The 18,042-nt window shown below is 44.0% G+C and overlaps 1 protein-coding gene across 1 annotated transcript in view; it reads right to left on the reverse strand.

Moving 5' to 3' along the window:
* Positions 1 to 18,042, reverse strand: part of DNAH12 (dynein axonemal heavy chain 12) — an 81,009-nt gene that overhangs the window by 15,235 nt on the left and 47,732 nt on the right. Inside the window, exons 53-62 of the mRNA XM_073569820.1 lie at positions 15,684 to 15,831; positions 15,093 to 15,238; positions 14,749 to 14,963; positions 12,146 to 12,338; positions 7,548 to 7,740; positions 6,312 to 6,484; positions 5,188 to 5,328; positions 4,940 to 5,098; positions 2,720 to 2,864; positions 2,023 to 2,173 (exon numbers count right to left, since the gene is read on the reverse strand). Of these exons, the coding sequence (XP_073425921.1) occupies positions 2,023 to 2,173; positions 2,720 to 2,864; positions 4,940 to 5,098; positions 5,188 to 5,328; positions 6,312 to 6,484; positions 7,548 to 7,740; positions 12,146 to 12,338; positions 14,749 to 14,963; positions 15,093 to 15,238; positions 15,684 to 15,831 (1,664 nt within the window). The remainder of the gene's footprint in view (positions 1 to 2,022; positions 2,174 to 2,719; positions 2,865 to 4,939; positions 5,099 to 5,187; positions 5,329 to 6,311; positions 6,485 to 7,547; positions 7,741 to 12,145; positions 12,339 to 14,748; positions 14,964 to 15,092; positions 15,239 to 15,683; positions 15,832 to 18,042) is intronic.

The raw sequence follows: 18,042 nt of genomic DNA on the forward strand, positions 1-18,042 counted from the left end.
GAATAGATCTATTTATAAGAAATATATAAAAAAATGCATTATGTACAGTGTAAACTGTACCAAAAGAGGAGGAAGAGGCGCAGAATATAAAAAGATTTTTCTATTTACTCCTCCTCCAGCACTCCTCAGTCTGGTCTGATGGGCTGTCTGACCTGGGGCCCCCTACAGCGCAGGTCGCCACGGGTTGGCCCGACGGGAACTTTTGCATTCAGGACATGCCAAAGTACAAGACCAGCGAGTGCTGGCAGAACGTATATGTCTTTCTATGGGGCCAGACATGGTTAGAGAAGAAACAGGGAGAGGCAAGAAGTGGTGGGTCGCCCTCCCAGGGCGGTGGGGGGTACTCGGTACCGTGCCCGATGAGCTTCAATGGGAGATGTCACGGCAGCTGGGACCCGGCCCGTGGCCCTGGGCACCCATTGTAAAAGGGGGAATTTTCAATGTGCTTATGATGATTAGAATGAATGAGTCGTGACACCACCTGTGGTGTTCGGCAGTGAATGATGTTAAGCCGACACTGCAGACAGATCCTCTGGGACAGATGGTGTGGTGCAGCAATGATGTTATAGCCCTCCACAGGCAGGTCTGTAGTCCCAGGGCAGTGTAGGTGAAGTGACACTTAGATGGTGTAGTGTCAGGCGCAAGGGAATGTAGCAGTGCCGGGTGGGTTGACGCAGGAATAAGTGGAGGACACCAGGGCATGTAGTTCCAAAGCTTTACTCACAGTCTGTTGTGGCACCAGAGCCCGCATCCATGCCGTGTCCTCCAGGTCAGGAGCTCAGCCAACTTCCAGGCAAGATGAAATACTTCTTTCCAACACTCCGCCAACTTATGTGCCTTTTCTGAACGTCTCCCTTTTGCGCCTTTTAGTGAAGTACTCCCAGTACTGAGTTACACTGGAGTTCCTCCTGTCAGATGTTCCTATGAACTCTACTTGTACGGCAGACAGCTGTAGCCTGCTTCAGGGACTCCTTGCTACCAAGTCCCGGCTCACTATCGTTGCTGTTGTGCCCCCAAGTCTGGTGTGGGAATAAAGTGGTCACTACTTCTATTCCTCCGGTGTCTGCTGCAGACCATCAGTATCCATACAACCTCGGGGACCGGACACCGGCCATGCGCTTAGAACTTGGGAAGGGTTCTGCCCTAACCCTGATCCTTGGTTCTCTTCTTCTCCTCACGTTCCGTACTAATCCTTTCCTTCTTATGGAGAGTCAGTCTTTCTATCAATGTTCCTTTCCTCTGCCAGCGGACCCAGGTCACTGAGGTCGGCTGCAGCACTTCCTTCATCCATCCCACTCAGGGATCTCCTTTCACAGACTGACCTCGTCAGACTCCTGTGACTAACTAACTAAATCCTATCCTCTTCCCGCTCTTTTGAGTGCAAACTAAACTCCACCCGCCTCCCAGCACGCTTCGTGTTCCAAGCAGGGAGCCACCAAAGTGTGCTTTGCTACACTACTATGTTGTGTGGGATGCAGGTGTTGGAGCGTGGTCAGGTGTCTCCACCTTACCTGAATAGTGGGGTACCACACCTCAGGAGGAGGAGCAGTACCTCTGTGGCGACTGAACCCTCAGGGGTGCCACAGGGGCAATGTATGGCCAGGAGAGTATGAGCCTGCCCGGGTCCATTGTACAGGGTCCCAGGGCAGGCAACCTACTTGACTGAAACCTGTACTGAGAAGTTGGAGGAGAGGTCCTGGTGACAGGTGCAGCGAAGAGCCCAGGAGAAGCTCACGGTCCCCTTTGTCTCTCTATGGAGCAACTGAGATTTTTTTTTTTTTTTTCAGAAACAGCGCCACCCTTGTCCTCAGGCTAACTGTGGTATTGCAACATAGCCCTATTACAGTGCATGTACAAACAACATGTGCATTGTCGGTCCCTCGGGACGGCTGATTTAGTTTACCTTGTACAGACAGATCAGTGCTCTGTGTGTTACTCTTGTGCAGAGGTTTCAGTAGTTTAGGAATAGCAGATACGCTTTTTTTGGTATTTTTACTGATTTTTTTTTTTTTATATACTTACTTGCCATTGGATCAGCTCCAGGAGACAAGACAAAGATGAGCGGGATTGTGGAATTAGAGTCCAGGTAGCTTTTAGATAAATCGAATGGAGGTGGCTCCACAAATTTCTTTCCAAGTTTGTCAGTCACGTAGTTGGTCACGGCCGGGCTCATCTAAAAGTACAAAAAAAGGAAATGCATTGCTTTAAGTATCGCATATTTACCAACACAATTATCACCAAAAAGTGGACAACCAATCACTTTTCTTTTTTTTATTTAACTTAAATACTTGTATTTTTGGTTTAAAATCATTTTTGCAAGTGGGCTTCATTAAATTTTTTTGACGTTTTGGTTCTTGTGTCCCTGCACATTCAGCTTTGATGTGGTCTGTGGTAATAAATCAGCTGAGAGGAGCTCAGAAAAAGACAAAACTGCCATAGTGAGCTCACTGGTGGATTCTCAGTTAACTCATTCTGCAGCCAGCAATATTATTATTATTAATAGATCTCAGTTCTGGCTAGTAGAGGGGTGTCCTGAGTGGAAGCCCTCCTGTCAATAACATCCATATGTTCTAATAGGTGATAGGGAAAGGGACTTTCTTCATCAGATAACTCCTATTTGTAATGTAATATGAAAGCAAATATAGGGCAACAACTAAAAAAAACAATGCTGGTAAAATTAAACCATAATTAAAAACAATGGACAATACATATTTCTTACCTTGTCTGGTCTGAGGCATCTCAGAATAATCATCTTCTGCAGCTCATTCAGCTTCTCATTATATGGATTAGGTAATGGGACATTATAAGGTTCCCTGCTGTCATACAACACGTGCCATTCATCGGGATTTTCAGTGAAATGTTCTCTGCATCCATGCAATAATACAGAGGCCGTGATGAAATACAATAGATTACTTATAGGCCAACACATTTATAGTAACCATAAAAATATAAGGATCCGTCATTACAAACACCGCTCTGCATCTATTCCAGGCATTGGGGAATGTATGATTACAGCTCTTATCTCCCAGCACTGTCATGCTGTGAGATGAAAGCTGCAGTTCTTCGATCAGTGCTGGTCACACTCAGCGCTCTGCATCTATCTGAGGTACTGGGGCATTATTCTCTGATCCCTTGGATAGATGTAGAGCGGTGTTTGTAATGACACACAGCTCTACTCTTCTTCCTCCATGCAGTAAGCGTTGGCAGTGACATCTATTTGACCCAGTCAGCCTAATCAGTCATACCCTATCACACAGAGAAAGCTAGGTCTGGCTTTCTCTGGTGGGTGTTTTCTATTTTCACCCTGTATGATGCCTCCTGCTTATGATTGGGCAACGGCAAACAGGGGAAAAAAGTAATTGTCCCCAAGTGAAAAATTACTGCTGTTTGTCCCCTTTGATTATAATGGAAGAGCTAATATCTGTGCAATGGACATGAGAAACAAAAACGATAAGAAATACGTTTTATTCAGATTTTCATGGTGGGGCCAGTTTAGCATATAAAATGCAGTTAAAAGTCCTCTTTAGGATTCTCTTAAGAAAAAAGAAAGTGTCCATACAGGTCCATGAATTCACTTGTCAAGTGGCTAATAAATTTGCTGAGAAGCAAAATGGCTGCAGTAAGGCTAGTTTCACATTAGCGTTTACGGCCGCAGTGTCTGGCTGCACACGGCCGCTGCTAAGCCCCGCCCCATCACGCCTCCGCCGGTAGCTCCACCTACGGACGCATGACGCTGCATGCGTCCTGCGTCCCCTATCTTTATCACTGAGGACGCAGGTTGTGCGCAGTATGCGTTTGGCGGCGTATGCGTCCTTTTGACGCTGCGCCGAGCGCACCAAATTGCAATCTGTTGCGTTTGGCGCTGGTCGGGGCACCCGTCAAAAGGATGCATGCGCCGCCAAACGCATACTGCGCACGGCCTGCGTCCCCAGTGCTAAAGATAGGGGACGCAGGACGCATGCAGCGTCATGCGTCTGTAGGCGGAGCTACTGGCGGAGGCGTGATGGGGCGGGGCTTAGCGGTGGCCGTGCGCAGCCCGGCGCTGCGGCCGTAAACGCTAATGCGAAACTAGCCTTAGAGGTGAGGAAGCATCGCTGTATAACCAAGTGACTGTTCAGTTTAAAGAAACCTATTTCTCAAAAACTAATTCCAATAAAAACGAGAGCACACAGAGCAAGCCTAAAATATCAGATCAGTGATTACTCCAGAATAATCAGAAATCAAACAAATGCATAGAAACAATAAATATTTAATTGATTTACACCACTATACAATAACAATTAAAAGTTGATCATTAAAATCAAGAAACAATGAAAGCAAGGGGAGGCTAATGAGAGACACAAAATAATGAAAACAAGAAGACAGAACAAGGGGTAGCCACTAGATAATAATAATAATCTTTATTTTTATGTAGCGCTAATAAATTCCGCAGCGCTTCACAGTTTGCACACATTATCATCGCTGTCCCCGATGGGGCTCACAATCTAAATTCCCTATCAGTATGTCTTTGGAATGTGGGAGGAAACCGGAAAACCCGGAGGAAACCCACGCAAACACGGGGAGAACATACAAACTCCTTGCAGATGTTGTCCTTGGACCCCAGCGCTGCAAGGCTGCAGTGATAACCAACTGAGCCACCGTGCCGCCCTAGATGACAGAGGACTACCAAGGAATGATAACAGGCATGTGTATATCCACAAAATTAATAATAATGCAATTCTGAAAGATAGATCTATAGAACTTTGGTGCAATGTAATACACAAAATTAAATCCGTGGTAATGATGCATTATAGTCAAACGTACCCACAAATAAAAATAGAATGTATCACCACATTCCGTTTGGTAATTTAGGACCATAACAACCCCTGTAAAAAGGGCACAACTGAAATCTATAAAATAGTGGCTACTTAAAGGTGCTGCGATCTATTGGAACTCTTACCTCATTCCCTTAAAAGAAGGTAAATCGGCTGCACGGCAAATCTCATCCCAGCTTTTATCTGGAAGCCAGCCCGGCGCCGGGTTTGCAACATTATTTTGCAGTCCGACACCACCAGTAAGTAAGAACATAAATTCTTGGTGTTCTATTTCCTTCTTTGCCCTAAAATTATAACGGGTAAAAAGTTAGTGGGGAAAACAATTATGTGCCCGTAATTTATACCGCCTGCTGGCGCTCGGAGGAAGACGTACATGAGGAGGTTGCAGCAGAGCAAGAAGGAGAACAGGAGCTTGTCCTTCTCGAAAAGAGAGCGGCACACGTTGCAGTATAAGTTATAGGTGAAGTGATCGTTCAGGTAACGGAGACGCTTTTCAAGGATTTTAGATTTGTTGCTGAAAACAAACACAGGAACATCATTATATATATATATGTACACATATTATTATTATTATTATTATTTATTATTATAGCGCCATTTATTCCATGGCGCTTTACATGTAAGGAGGGGTATACATAATACATACAAGTACAGTCATCTTAAACAATACAAGTCATGACAGGCTGAGAGAGGACCCTGCCCGCGAGGGCTCACAATCTACAGGGGATGGGTGAGGATACAGTAGGCGAGGGTAGAGCTGGTCGTGCAGCGGTTTGGTGGATCGGTGGTTACTGCAGGTTGTAGGCTTGTCGGAAGAGGTGGGTCTTCAGGCTCTTTTTGAAGGTTTCGATGGTAGGTGAGAGTCTGATATGTTGTGGTAGAGAGTTCCAGAGTAGGGGGGATGCGCGAGAGAAATCTTGCATGCGATTGTGGGAAGAGGAGATAAGAGGGGAGTAGAGAAGGAGATCTTGTGAGGATCGGAGGTTTCGTGCAGGTAAGTACCGGGAGACAAGGTCACAGATGTATGGAGGACTCAGGTTGTGGATGGCTTTGTATGTCATGGGTAGGGTTTTGAACTGGAGTCTTTGGGTAATGGAGAGCCAGTGCAGGGATTGACAGAGGGGAGAGGCCGGGGAATAGTAGGGGGACAGGTGGATTAGTCGGGCAGCAGAGTTTAGAATAGATTGGAGGGGGTGCCAGAGTGCTAGAGGGGAGGCCACAGAGCAGGAGGTTGCAGTAGTCAAGGCGGGAGATGATGAGGGCATGGACTAGGGCTTTTGCAGATTTTTGGTTGAGGAATGTACAGATCCGTGAAATATTTTTGAGTTGAAGTCGGCAGAAAGTGGAAAGGGCTTGGATATGTGGTTTGAAAGAGAGATCAGTGTCAAGGATAACCCCGAGGCAGAGAGCTTGTGGGACTGGAGAGAATGGGCAGCCATTTACTTTAATGGATAGGTCTGATATACATCATGACCAAGTGTAATAGTAAAACCTCACCTGTCCTGGATGGAGTTGATATAAAGGTTGACAAACCAGTTGAGCGCATACTGATACATCGGGTCAATGTTAGCAAGGTCCGCGATACTGAAGAACAGCACGGATGAATGTTTGGCGATGGACCTGTAGCCTTCTCTGGATTCTGCAATTTTTAGTTCAGTTTTCTCTGCAATCTATGGAAACAGACAAAAAAAAGTATAAAAAATTCTAGAAAACCAGCAATTACTATCCAAAAATACAACTTTATTAAGGACTCCTAGCTCAGCGCACCTGTCTTTTCAGATGACTTTGCAGAATACACTACATGAAAAATAATACAATTTCTGTTCATTATATGACGTGTATCCCACATTTTTATCACTAATTTCCCCCTCTACAGACACTAATTTTCAGTTGTCTCTGAGCTATTGATGTAGAGTGACTCCTATGATGTCTCCCATACACGGCACACACAGATATGATGGATTCCTGCTGTCCTGTCTGTATGTAGCACATGTTAAGAAGCAGCATAAGGATGAAGAATATTATACAGCAGTACTGAGCAGTGTAGAGGTGAATCCACCACTGAAATAAAACATTATTAGAAAACAGCAGGATGGCCTGTCTGTCTTCATCTGCCTGTTCTCACTCTTAATGCCTGTGCTCACTATCCTCCAGCCTCCGCCCCCTCTCTCCACAGATTTCAACCGGCAGCTGTAATCAGATCCCTCAGTGAGCTAGCAGTCTGTATTGGTTTGCCCAAGATGGATTTTACCTGTTTTTCAGAGTGGATTATGAATTTATTAAGTGGGGGAATGGGAGATGTGGAGAGAACTTGCTCATAAGTGGAGAAAGAAGTATATTTCTTGATATTAGATATATTACAGTGTTTTATTTTTGCTTATACTATAGATTTAGGCAAAGTTTGTTGGTCATTTAAAGGGAACCTGTCATTTTCAAAAGTGCTATTTTCCTGCATATATAGGGTTAATTTTCTAGTAAATAGCGTTAAAATGCTGCTTGGACGCTTTACTGAAAGTGCGGCTACGGCGAGGAAATTAACTTATATACTCCTGGGAGCCGCTGGACATGGAAGTGGACATGGAATGGTTACAGCCGGTTATAATCTCTGCTCGGAATGCTGATTGACAGCTCACTCTGCAGTGTGTGTGTGCAGCGTGTGTGCGCAGGGAGAGCTGTCAATCAAAGTGTCGGGGAGTAGCTACAGCCATATGATTTCTGTGGCCTTTTGCTCACCTGTTGCTTTTTGGTGATCTCATTGCTCATGATCTTGGCTGAATCCAAGATCTGGATGGCACTCTCATCTTCCAAGATGTTCCCTTCTGAGGACTGTAAGGTCTCCAATATCTTGTCTTCAATCTCCTTCAACTGTTTCTTATTGGCGGCTGATTGTAAAATTAAAGCGTTTCTCTCTTCTTCGAGCTCCGGCCTGTAATGAGGAAAGTATAAAGGTAAATTCTGTCACATAGAAAGAAAAAATATATATAATGGTAAAACTAAAGCAGAGCAGAAAACACAATGAAGCTTTGCTTTTACACGTGTATTCTTCACAGTCTTGGATCTCCGGGGGCACATGTCTGTCTTTATGGGGCATTTCCTCGGAGCTCATGGTGTGATCTTAATAATTACAGATGTATCTATTCGTATTTTTCTTCTTGGCTCCAGATATTTAGAGATGGGTGACAAGATCACACCAGCTTTGAAAAAAATATTTTAGGTAATGGTAGCTTTTCTAATTAAGTTCTAGGAATGTCCTTCTTCCAAACCAAGTTCTTGGAAATATTGCGCATTTTTCTAAAACAATATTTCGGAATCCATATGAGAGAATTATGAAGAGCGTTTACAACACAAGACATAAGGCACATTTTAATTATGAAAAAAGGAGCAATCAGCTCACCTGTCTGGCGGCACAGCAAAATACTCCTGTAATAGCAAAAATCCAACCGAAGGCCGGAACTCACATCTTAAAAGAAGAAGCCGACGCGAAACGCGCGTTGGGGGTTAGCTGTATCTCCCCACCAGGTTGTATATGGATTTATAATATTGTATATTGATCTGTTGATTTTTTAATCTTTTTCATATATCTTATGCTAGGATTGTGGTTGGCTTTACATAAAACTTTTTTATGACAGACGTAGTTTCACTGCATCACTTAGGTTTTCCCTTCTAACATAGAGCACTGTCTGCATAGGAATTTTCTACTGTCAATTTTGATCTTTTTCCTGCAACCATTTTATATGAAAATTGACCTTTTTATGATTATTTAATTGCATTATGTCTTGATGAATTCATTTCCCTTTGTATATTTGATGACTATTGTCTTTTGCATACACAGTGGGGAAAAAAGTATTTAGTCAGCCACCAGTTGTGCAAGTTCTTCCACTTAAAAAGAAGAGAGCGGCCTGTAATTGACATCATAGGTAGACCACAACTATGAGAGTCAAAATGAGAAAACAAATCCAGAAGATCACCTTGTCTGATTTGGCAAGATTTATTCTGCAAATTATGGTGGAAAATAAGTATTTGGTCATTAACAATATTTTGTTATATGTCCTTTGTTGGCAATGACAGAGACCAATGTTTTCTGTAAGTCTTCACAAGGTTGGCACACACTGTTGGTGGTAGGTTGGCGCATTCCTCCATGCAGATCTCCTCTAGAGCAGTGATGTTTTGGGCCTGTCACTAGGCAACACGGATTTTCAAATCCCTCCAAAGGTTTTCTATGGGGTTGAGATCTGGAGACTGGCTAGGCCACTCCAGGACCTTCATATGCATGACAAATTCAACAAATTTCACCCAACCATAAACTTGACATTAGACCACTCAAAAACAAAAATCAACTTCCTAGACACCACCATAAAAATCCAAAATGGTTCATTCCAAACATCAGTATATCGGAAACCAATTGACCGTCCCACATGCCTCAAATGGGACAGTTTCCATCCTAAACACATTAAAAAGTCCATTGTCTACAGCCAGGCCCTCAGATATAACCATATCTGTTCCAGTCCCAAAGACAGGGATGAACACCTAACCCAGCTTAAAATGTCATTTTTAAATCAAGGTTACCATTCCACCTCCATTGATGATCAGATCGTTAGGGCCACAAGGATCCCTAGAAGTCAAGTACTTCAATACAGAAAAAAAGAGGAAAATCATCGTGTACCACTGGTAGTGACCTACAACCCACAGCTTGAAATACTGAGAAAAATGGCTAAGAAACTTCACCATATCCTACACAAGGATGACCGGTTAAAAACACTATTCAAAGACCCCCCCTTGCTATGTTACAGACAACCTCCCAATCTAAGAAACATCATTATCCGAAGTTCAATGCCCTCAGATTCACCAAGAGGAACATATCCTTGCAATGAGAGAAGATGCAAAACCTGCATTCATATAGATACCAAAGACAAAATCCAAATTCCCAACACACAGCAGGACTATAAGATCCCCGGGACATTCACATGTTCCTCTTCCAATGTGGTGTATTTAATTCTATGCAATATATGTCCTGTAGGTGGCCTCTATGTTGGAGAAACAGGACAGAGACTGAGAGCAAGAATGAGGTCTCATTGTCATACAATTACAGACAAAAAAAAACCATTTACCTGTGGCGAAACATTTCTGTGATCCAGGACACAATATAAACAATATGAAAGTTGTCATTTTAAAAGGCAATTTTAAATCACAGAAACACCGGAGAGTGTGGGATCACAAATTCATTACAATCATTGATTCTATTCACACAGGACTCAATTTGTCAGAAGGTTTTATGGCCCATTACCATATCTGAGCTATCTCCTCCAAACAGCCCATTGATCTCACAGAACTTTCACACCACTGATGTAATATTACCTAATTAAGGATTCTCTCTTCAAGCTCAGTATTTGTTTATTGAAATGTCCAAGTATCACGCCAGAATGTGCTTTAAACTGTATATAAATAAGGTTTCTTCAAATATTTTGTTATATCAGCCTGATGAAGGGACATAAGCAGTCCCGAAAGCTTGCTTTCTAACACCATTTACTATTATTTGTTAGCCATTAAAAGGTATCACACCCACAAGATTCCTATTTTGTTTCTCTCACTGAAAGCACTTTATATATTTCAGGTGACCAAATACTTATTTTCTACCATATTTTGCAGAATAAATCTTGCCAAAACAGACAAGGTGATTTTCTGGATTTGTTTTCTCATTTTGACTCTCATAGTTGTGGTCTACCTATAATGTCAATTACAGGCCTCTCTCATCTTTTTAAGTGGAAGAACTTGCACAATTGGCGGATGACTAAATACTTTTTCCCCACTATATCTGCTTGCCATCAGATCATATGATTGATCCGTATTTATTTTTGAGGAATCCCATATACCCTTGGTGATGTGGCACTCACTGACACCTCTCCTTGTTTTAGAATATTTTTTGATGTGTATTTTTCAATAAGAAACTTTTACTTTTAGAAATCTATATACTCTCTGCTTCCATTTTTCTGTTTGGATTTAGTATTGTTGGAAGTGCGTATCACAGTGGACCACATACAGTTTTGTCGGAAATTTTTTTATTTTTTGTTTATCTTAATCAAAACGGTTCTGGCAGTCGCCTCTGCTACTGCGCAGGCGCCATTTTGCTAGAAATAAAAAAAATACGCTCCATCAAGATGGTGCCGGGGGTGCCTGCGCAGTAGCATCGTTCTGATAGAAAAGAACATTTTTGTGTTACTCTGTTGAGCACTGGTAGTGACACAAAAGTTTTTTTTTGCAGTTGGGCACCAGTAGAAAGGATCGAATTTCCCAAAATTCGTCTTGAGCAGATTTCCTTAAATTGGATGGCAGACTTAACTTGGTCCAAATAAAATTGGCCCAAATTGAAAGGATGTTTATATGCTCATAGGTCTCTCCAGACCCCAGAGCAAAATAAATGGATGGAAAGGGTTAAGAAGTGATAAAATTCACTATACCCTCCAGTCACAGACCCTCACCTGTGTTATGTTGCCTCCCTCACCGCACAATGGCAGTAGTAATGAGTGAACGTGCTGGGATAAGGTGTTATCTGAGCATGCTCGGGTGCTAAGTGTCTTCGGCGTGCTCGAAAAATATGTTCAAGTCCCCGAGGCTGCATGTCTCGCGGCTGTTTGACAGCCACAACACATGCAGGGATTTCCTAACAAACAGGTTTCTCTGCATATGTCACTGCTGTCGAATGGCCACGAGACATGCAGCCGCTGGGACTCAAACAGATTATTCATGCACGCCAAAGTCACTCGGTTAGCACCCGAGCATGCTCAGATAACACCTTATCCCAGCACGTTCACTCATCACTAGTGCAGAGGACTGGAGAGCTGCAACAGCGGAGGTGGCATAAGACAGTAGAAGGCCTAGGACAGGTGAGTATAATGTATTCTATTATTTTAACCCCTTCCTGACAGTAAAAAAAAATAATGGCAGACCACTAACCGCAATTTTGCGGGGTTCACGTGCATCGAATCTCAAAAATTTCAGATCCACCAGAATGGAAGTTTTCAGGAAAGTTGTAATGGATTGGATTTGTTATGGTTCAATTCTTTCCTCTCTAGTCATTCCAGAATAACCAGAGCCGAGAGTTAAGGTAAGGAAGGTCACTGGGAAGATGGCAGCCCTTGGGGTACCTTGATGACATGTGTTTCAGTTGAAGACACTTGGCATTGGGTCGTTAAGAAATACCCCTAGACTAGAGCAACAGTACCACCACTAAGCTGACAATGTAGGGACTGCGCTACTTGTGTTTTGAGTTTGAGCAGAATAATAGGAAAATCTTGAGAAGACACATTTCCAGGACTGCAGCAAGGACCACTGACCTCTCTTTTGCTACCACGATGCCAAGTAACTGATCTTCCAGTCCCTCGGGGGTGATCATAAAGTTTAGCAGGGACACTTTTGTTGCTAACTCAGGTAGATAATGAGGATTTCTGAGCTTCGTTGTGATATAAAATCTGAAGTCCGCAGAATATTCGATGATTGTTTCTCCGAGTCTGATGCAGTCCATGCCGCCTGTGAGTGCAAAAGCATTTCATTATCCGACGGGCGTAAAGGGGAATCAAACATGGAGACTTTAGAACATACATTTGTTCTTAGGGACAGAGAAAAAGGAGCTCTTTTATCCGCACAATAATCATACCCCAGCCGTAATTTTTATATATTGCGTGCTACATTACTTAAAGGGAATGTTTTAACATATGGTATGGCTGTATAAGCACTTGTATCCCAATAAAGATGATATCTTTTGTGTAGGGATCCGTCATGAGAAATCTAGAGTAGAAAGCCATATGCAAATCACACTGGAAGTGCACAAGGGGCAGAAACTTTGCAAGTGCACTGGCATGCCCCCATTGCAGACACGCCCCCAGTGCACTCACACGCCCCCAGTGCACATTCAGTCTGATTTGCATATGGCTTTTATGCTGGAATTCTCATGACTGGCACATCAGATCTCTACACATCATTTTTACTGCATGCGTGGCCATACAAAGCGGCCAGACCCCTAGTGCAAAGCTTGACGAGATGAAAATAACCCTTCAAAGGGGTCGTCTCATCTCGATAAATGGTTAACATTGCAAATTGCATGTAGAAATAAGCAACTTTGCAACTTACCCATTATTAAAAATCAGTTGCGCTCCTAAAGACAACACAAGACAACCCCTTTAGCACAATATAGCTAATTTTTTACATGCTTCACCCACAAGTGGGGTCACACAAATTGACAAATAAAAACACGGATGACACTGCTCTAATAGTTCGTAGGCAGGAACATCTAATGACAAGATGTGGATTACCTTCGTCTGTTCCAAGGAGGCAGAAATAGAGAGAATGGCGACAATAAAAAGTGATTAAAGAGAAGTGGATGAAGAACTGATGTCAAATTTTTTTCCATAACTAATTCTAAAAGGTTTTTTTTTTCAGAAAGACCACCCCTGTCTACAGTATATCCCCAATTAGGGCCTATGGGCACCGTAGAAGAAATTACCCCCTCTACACGGGCAGAGTCAGATGGGCATATAAACTGGAGCGAGATGTGAAAGCAGTGCACGGACTGGCTGGTGGCTCTCCCCACCCGAGTGTGACAGCTTCATGTATTTCTTTGGGTTGGTAGAGTCGCCGGCCAGTCCATGCACTGCATTCCGATCTTGGTTCAATTTATACAACTGTCAGACTGGCCCGCAGCTCTCCTGAACCTAGTGTGAAAGATTCATGTATTTCTTTGGGTCAAGAGAGCCGCAGGCCAGTCCGTGCACTGCATTCCGACCTTGGTCCGATTTATACAGCCGTCAAACTGGCCGGCGTCTCTGCCGACCCAAGTGTGACAGTTTCATGTATTTCTTTGGGTCGGAAGAGCCGCCGGCCAGTCCGTGCACTGCATTCCGAGCTTGGTCCGATTTATACAGCCGTCGAACTGGCCGGCGTCACTGCCGACCCAAGTGTGACAGTTTCATGTATTTCTAAGGGTTGGAAGAGCCGCCGGCCAGTCCGCACACTGCATTCTGATCTTGGTTCGATTTACACAGCCGTTGAACTGGCCGGCGTCACTGCCGACCCAAGTGTGACAGTTTCATGTATTTCTAAGGGTTGGAAGAGCCGCCGGCCAGTCCGCACACTGCATTCTGATCTTGGTTCGATTTACACAGCCATTGAACTGGCCGGCGTCACTGCCGACCCAAGTGTGACAGTTTCATGTATTTCTAAGGGTCGGAAGAGCCGCCGGCCAGTCCGCACACTGCATTCTGATCTTGGTTCGATTTACACAGCCGTTGAACTGGCCGGCGGCTCTCCCGACCCAAGTGTGACAGTTTCATGTATTTCTAAGGGTCGGAAGAGCCGCCGGCCAGTCCGCACACTGCATTCTGATCTTGGTTCGATTTACACAGCCGTTGAACTGGCCGGCGGCTCTCCCGACCCAGAGAAATACATGAAACTGTCACAGTTGGGTCGGCAGAGACGCCGGCCAGTTTGACGGCTGTATAAATCGGACCAAGATCAGAATGCAGTGCACAGACTGGCCGGCGGCTCTCCTGACCACAGCGTGAAGGCTTCATGTTTTTCTTTCGGGAGAGGATGCCAGCTAGTCCGTGCACTGCGTTCCGATCTCAGTCCGATTTATACAGCCGTCAGACTAGCAGGTGGCTCTCCCAATCCGAGTGTGACAGCTTCCTGTATTTCTTTGGGTTGGGAGAGCCGCAGGACAGTCCGTGCACTGCAATACAATCTCAGTCCGATTTATTCAGCCGTCAGACTGCGCCCTAATGGAGAGTGGATAACAGCTAACAAGCAATAGCCTTTGTTTGGGAGGACTAGAGCCTCTTATATGCCACGTAGATGACCACTCATATAAGTGGCCACCATACTACCTGCAGTGACCACTAACATTACAAAGTGACCACGTTCATTGAGAAATTGACGCACGTGCCTTGTTTAAACGTTTGCTTTAATAGTAAAGGCTCCAGTGACGGATCCAAATCTTCTCCCACGTTTTCCAATAAAAGTGGCGTCCCGAACTGTATGCAGTTTTCCAGGGTTCGCATGTAGTCCGAATCTGTCAGTTTGATGACGCTCAGTTGGTTGTCTCTCTCTGAATTCTTAATCCACTTGTTAGCTTGGCCCTGAGGGTCTATCATTAAAGGCCTGAAGAAGAGACACACAGGGGACATTCATCTTGGCTTTAACTCTCCTTCAAAACTCGACAACTAATATGTAATAAAACACTGAAAAAAAATAAGATTAATCATTTGTTAAAATCAACACAGTACTGACCAGCGTCTTGAGTTGCTGACAATGACTCCGTTATCTACCGAGAAGCTGTCCGTCGGTAATCCGGCGATATTCCAGGCTCTGATTTTGATCGGGTCACCGAGAGTCTTACTCAATGAAAAGTCATCGGAGCATGGAATGTTTTTACTCTAAAAAAATATATATATATATTGCCTTTAACTTAAAGGGGATTTCCAAGATTAGGTTTTTTTATGCTTTTGTGACGCCTCGCAGTTACAGGCCCCAATATTTGTTGATAGACTGCAAGGGTGATGTTAGAACTGCAGCACATATGACCTCTGCAGCCAATCACTGGGCTCAGCAGTGATGTCGTGTTAGTTAACACAAGACAGCTGAAGCCTAGGATTGGCTGCAGCGGTTGCACGCACCGATGCAGCCTATTAGCAAATAATGGAGTAACGCCGATTGTGTTATTTTGACCAAGACCAAGTCTGGAAAACCCTTTTAATTAATGCTAATAACACAGATCTTGTGGATGGGACTGAAAATGATGAACTTTTTGATTGGTTCTTATCAAATAAATGTACAGTATAGCACAGAAAGAAAGAAATACCCCCCTCCCGATACATTCACCTTGCACAGCTTGCTCCATTCTCTGGTACATTCTTGCCGGAAGCCGGCCGTGAAAGCTCCCAGGTAGGCAATGACGCCGGCAGATACCAGGACGTCTCCGGTGAGATTATCATACATGTTTTGAAGTGAATCAGCAGCATTGGACCATCTAATGATCGACGCGGTAAAAGAAAAAAAAAACAGTGCTAAATACAACATCCAATATCCATAAAGAAAGAAACAAGTAGCATAATGCCAACAATAACAGGGCAGATGCTGGTCCTCATAAATGATATCTAGAATTTATAGGTTAGTGGTAAAATATAAATTGAGAATGAAAGTGTTTTTTTTTTTTCATAAATCCTGTTTCCCAGCTTAATTTTGTTTTCTAAAAATGCGCCATACTCACCCTTCATGGGTCCAGTGCTGAGTCCCCGCCACTGCCCCCGATGTCGGTTATTGTCTGCAGCGCTGATGTCACGTCGCCAGCATTGCAGCCAATATCTGAGCTCAGTAGCTCTGTGTGAGTGGATGGCAAGAGCTGCTAAGCTCACTGATTGGTTGCATTGTGTCTATGTGATGTCATGGCTGGACCCAGGGATGGTGAATAAAGCACATTTAGAGGACAGAGGTTTTCCTTGGGATCGCTGAAGATCCATCTGATCAATGGAAACCCCAGCAATCCCGAGATCAATACTCTGGAACTGGAGAATGAGGCTACGCTGTGCCATTTTGAATGGAGCGCAGGAACGCCTGCTTGGACGCTGCTCGATCCTTTGTCTATAGGACTGCTAAGTACACAACTTGCCCATTTACAGCAGTTCCATGGACAATGAATGGAGCAGAAATTGAGCTCCGTTCTAATCAAAAGCCCCTTTCTCGAGATTTAAGATCTTTGACCTTTAGTTCATGGGAGATCCCTATGGTTAGACTCCCCCACGATCATCAAGTTTTCCGCTATAGCAGCCCTGGGCAAACTGCGGCCCACAGGCCACATCCGGCGCTCCTCAGGATGCAGACAGCGGTAAATACATTGGTGGAGGACAGGGCCGCCGGCTCCATCTTCCTCTAATTAGCGTGTGAGATAGCTTATGAAATGATGTCATTTTATCTCCCGTTGAGACTCATTGCACAGGATATAGGATCAGAGAGTCGGGGTAATGGGAGCAAGGTGAGTATGTGTTGCTGTTTTTTTTCATCTATATGGGATAGTTGAATGTATATACAAGGCTGTGTGAGGCTCACACTGTATATATTGAAGCTATGTAGGCTCACACTGAGTATAGGAGGCTATGTGGGGCTCACACTGTATATACGAGGCTATGTGGGGCTCAAAGTATATATTGAGGCTATCTGGGCTCACATTGTATATAGGAGGCTCTATGGGGCTCCCATTGTGTATAAGAGGCTATGTGGGATTCACTGTATATATGGAAGCTATGTGAGGCTCTCAGCATATATTGAAGCTATGTGGGCTCACACTGTATATATGGAAGCTATGTAGGGCTTACACTGTATATAGGAGGCTATGTGGGGCTCACACTGTATATATGGAGACTATGTGGGGCTCACACTGTATACTGTATATGGAGGCTATGTAAGGCTCAAACTGTATATATTGAGGCTATGTGGGCTCACACTGTATATACAAGGCTATATTAGGCTCATGCACTGTATACAGAGGCTATGTGGAGCTCACACTGTGTATACATGTATATGGAGGCTATGTGGGGCTCACACTGTATATATGGAGGCTATATGGGGTTCACACTGTATATAATGAGACTATGTGAGCTCAGATTGTATATATGGAGGCTATGTGGGGGTTACACTGTATATAGGAGGCTATGTGGGGCTCACACTGTATATATGGAGGCTATGTGAGGCTCACACTGTATATATGGAGGATATGTGGGGCTCACACTGTATATACTGAGGCTACGTGGGCTCATACTGAATATAGGAGGCTATGTGGGGCTCACACTGTATATACGAGGCTATGTGGGGCTCACAGTATATTTGAGGCTATGTGGGCTCACAATGTATATAGGAGGCTATATGGGGCTCCCGTTGTATATAGGAGGCTATGTGGGGTTTACTGTATATATGGAGGCTATGTGGAGCTCACAGTATATATTGAAGCTATGTGGGATCCCACTGTATATATTGAGGCTATGTGGGGCTTACACTGTATATAGGAGGCTATGTGTGGCTCACACTGTATATATGGAGGCTATGTGGGGCTCCCACTGTATACTGTATATGGCGAGTATGTGGGGCTCACACTGTATATACTGATGCTACGTGGGCTCACACTGTATATAGGAGGCTATATGGGGCTCATACACTGTATATAGAGGCTATGTAGGGCTCACACTGT

This window comes from Dendrobates tinctorius, unplaced genomic scaffold (genome assembly GCF_039654945.1).
Source record: "Dendrobates tinctorius isolate UK_male_01 unplaced genomic scaffold, ASM3965494v1 ptg000027l, whole genome shotgun sequence".
NCBI classification, from domain to species: Eukaryota; Metazoa; Chordata; class Amphibia; order Anura; family Dendrobatidae; genus Dendrobates; species Dendrobates tinctorius.